Source organism: Austrofundulus limnaeus, unplaced genomic scaffold (genome assembly GCF_001266775.1).
Source record: "Austrofundulus limnaeus strain Quisiro unplaced genomic scaffold, Austrofundulus_limnaeus-1.0 Scaffold143, whole genome shotgun sequence".
NCBI lineage: Eukaryota > Metazoa > Chordata > Actinopteri > Cyprinodontiformes > Rivulidae > Austrofundulus > Austrofundulus limnaeus.
Window position 1 is genome coordinate 411,663 of NW_013952545.1, and position 2,927 is coordinate 414,589.

Genomic DNA, 2,927 nt, shown 5'->3' on the forward strand with positions numbered 1-2,927 from the left:
ATATTAATGTACAGAAATATTTACACCAACGGGAGTCCGTTCAGCCAACTGTCTGCCACTGTGTTTAATCCTTCATTTATTTTTATTATTTTTTTTTTTACATACTTTACAATTTAAGAATGCTGAAATGAACTGATTTGGAACCATCTGTGAAATAACCTGTGTAATTTCATTGTGCTCCGTCCAATGACAATAAAGGCATCATCAATCAAATACCTGTGGGATGGTGACTGAGCTGATTCCTGATGTCTGATCATAAACAAACTCCTTCATTTCCATATTTTCCTTAAACCACTTCAGAGACGTGTCCTTCTTCGTGTTAGTGACCTGTGGAGACATACAGCACATCAAAACCACAACTTCTATTATTTTATGTCTCTTCTATTGTTATGCTTAGTTCCATCCAAAGGCTTAAAACTGAATTGGTGGTTTGAATTCACATCCATCTGGGACATTTTATTCAGTTTTGACAAAAAAGGGCATTTTTATTGCTCTTCTTTTATTTTGTGACTTTATTTAGGGTTCTGCCCTCCATCTTAATGATGGTTCGTGTTCATATTTTGTTGTAGTTGTATTATATAGAAGTACCTTGCACTTTATAATTAATTCACAGTCTTCAGTCACGCTCCACGTCAAATATTCCTGGAAATAAGGTCCTTGAGAGACAGAAGCAGTAAGCGGTTATCATTCAGAACAAACAGATAAAAATACAAAGTACGAAAATGTGATAAAATAACTGATAAAAAAAAAATCTAACAGGACCTGATTGGTGATTTGATACAAATAGTACATTTTTACATTTATTGAATGATTTTTTTTGTACATGTATTAAACAAAAATCTGCTCTTTGAACTTTGAGTGTCACTTTAAATAGTAAGTACGGTGTGAGAAACTCTGGGCCGTTAGCCTCTATGCACACAGAAAACAGGCCGCTCATCAGCTCAGAGCTTCAATGTTTTCCTTTAATCATGAATTTTTTTAAATGAAACACTAAGATGACCTAAAAGATAATGCAACTAACGAATGTAAAATGACACAAGGATTTATCTGACATGACTGCTGTCAATCYAGTTATTTGTTCATGAACGTTTATCAGAATATTTGTTTATTTATTGTATTTTTTTTACAAATGCATATCTCTCACCCGATTTTCTTTGAGTGTCCCGCCGATTTGCGTCGGCCAAGGCCAGCGTCTCCCGAAACTCTACCAAGAAGCAACAACAATAAACGTCAACCTGTGCAAAATAAACCCAAACATCAACAAAATTATTCAGGTGATCAGACTATCTGAACCTTTGAGGCACAAACCTTGAATATTTTAATTATAGTATGGATGGTTTAAACGTTTTGCTATTTTTTTATTTTATTTTAGCTTTTAGCTCTTGTTAAGCTGGTTTAATCCTTTTGGTACTGTTTTGATAATTTTAGCTTTTTTTTTTTTTTTGCTAATTTTAGCTCCTGATTTGCTTGTCATGCAGCATTTTCAGAAAATGCAGGTTTTTCTTCTGACAAAATTTATTTTCTATTGTTCCAATCAATCAGAGTTGTTGCTTGGCTGTGAAGTATTCTACAGAAAACGTGACAGTTCAGTGGTAAAAATGATCAGATGACATACTTTGATCCACAAAGACCAAAGTGCACTGGTTCTTGGCGCGGCCATCCCTCAGCTGGGCCGTGTACGAGCCCTCGTCGTCCCGAGAGAGCTGATCAAACAGTATCTCCACCAGACCTTTGGCCTTGTCCAAGTTGATCTGACGGTGCTGCAAAAGAGCAAACAAACGTTCCTGAGTGCAGTACTCGCCAGCTCATCGGCCGACAGGTGATCCCACAGGAGACAACGTCACGAATCAGGGTGCAACGAGTCTGAAACAACATAATATTACTCTCTGCTAAAAGCGGCAGAAGTGGAAGCGGCAGACCTTCGGCTCATTTTCATAGCTTTTACGTTCGTTGGGTTGAGTGTGCGCCACGCATGTTGATAGGCCTGTGATTTGTGATGTACGGCAAGCCCAAGGGCTCTAATCARCTAAATGGCTTTTGAATTTGCAAACCTCAGCTGTGATCATTTAGGAATAACGTATGATCGGTAGTGTTCAGATGGAGCTCTGATACTGGGAAATAATGGAATAAATGAAAGCGAAACACGACTGGAAGCTGCTGAATGCAAAGCAGGCGCACGCACCGACACAGTGCCGAACAGACACAACACGGCGCCGACAAAGTTGTGAAACTGTAATAAAAATTCTGCGTCATGCTCGGCGTTTTCCCTGCGGCCACCTCGGTGCAGCACGGTTCAATAACCCAGACGCTGGCGCTGATTATTTCGAATTTGCTGTCATAACGTATATTTATGCTAAATATGTTTGTTCACTTGCTGCTTGTGCTCCTTGATGATGATGATGATGATGTTCCTTTWTTGGAGGTCATCTGGGCTCATTCCATTTGAAAGTGGCTGACATTATCCTTTAGATTTTACATTCAGTGTTTACAAAGAAAAAAACCCCACATCATTTGTGAGCAATATGGTGAGTTTCTACTTTGTTGTTGATGCAAACAGCAGCAGACTCCTCTGGCATGTTTAACGCAAGATTTTCAATCGAAACTGTGAGATGATTTATTAGCACTCACCACCGAAAGGCAAAGATGGAGCCTCTGCTTACAAACTGTTTTCTTTAAAAACACATTTCCACCTGTTCTTATGTTTTAAAGGAGACATATCCTGCTTTTAAATACTTCTTTTTCACATTTAAACAGAGGTGTCAAGTAACTAAGTACAAACACTTTGTTACTTTACTGAAGTAGTAATTTTGGTTATTTATACTTTAGTGGAGTAAAAATTTTTTAGACTACCTTTTTTACTTCTACTTCTTACATTTCAATTCAATTATCTGTACTTTCTACTCCTTACTTTTTAAAAATGCAAAAAG

At 37.7% G+C, this 2,927-nt stretch overlaps 1 protein-coding gene across 1 annotated transcript in view; it reads right to left on the reverse strand.

Annotated features, from left to right (window-relative positions):
• The window catches only part of myom3 (myomesin 3), a gene marked incomplete in the record, with an annotated part of 80,254 nt that overhangs the window by 5,341 nt on the left and 71,986 nt on the right, over positions 1–2,927 (reverse strand). The window contains 4 exon segments of the mRNA XM_014016339.1: positions 217–327; positions 589–656; positions 1,145–1,204; positions 1,616–1,760. Coding sequence (XP_013871793.1) covers positions 217–327; positions 589–656; positions 1,145–1,204; positions 1,616–1,760 — 384 coding nt within the window.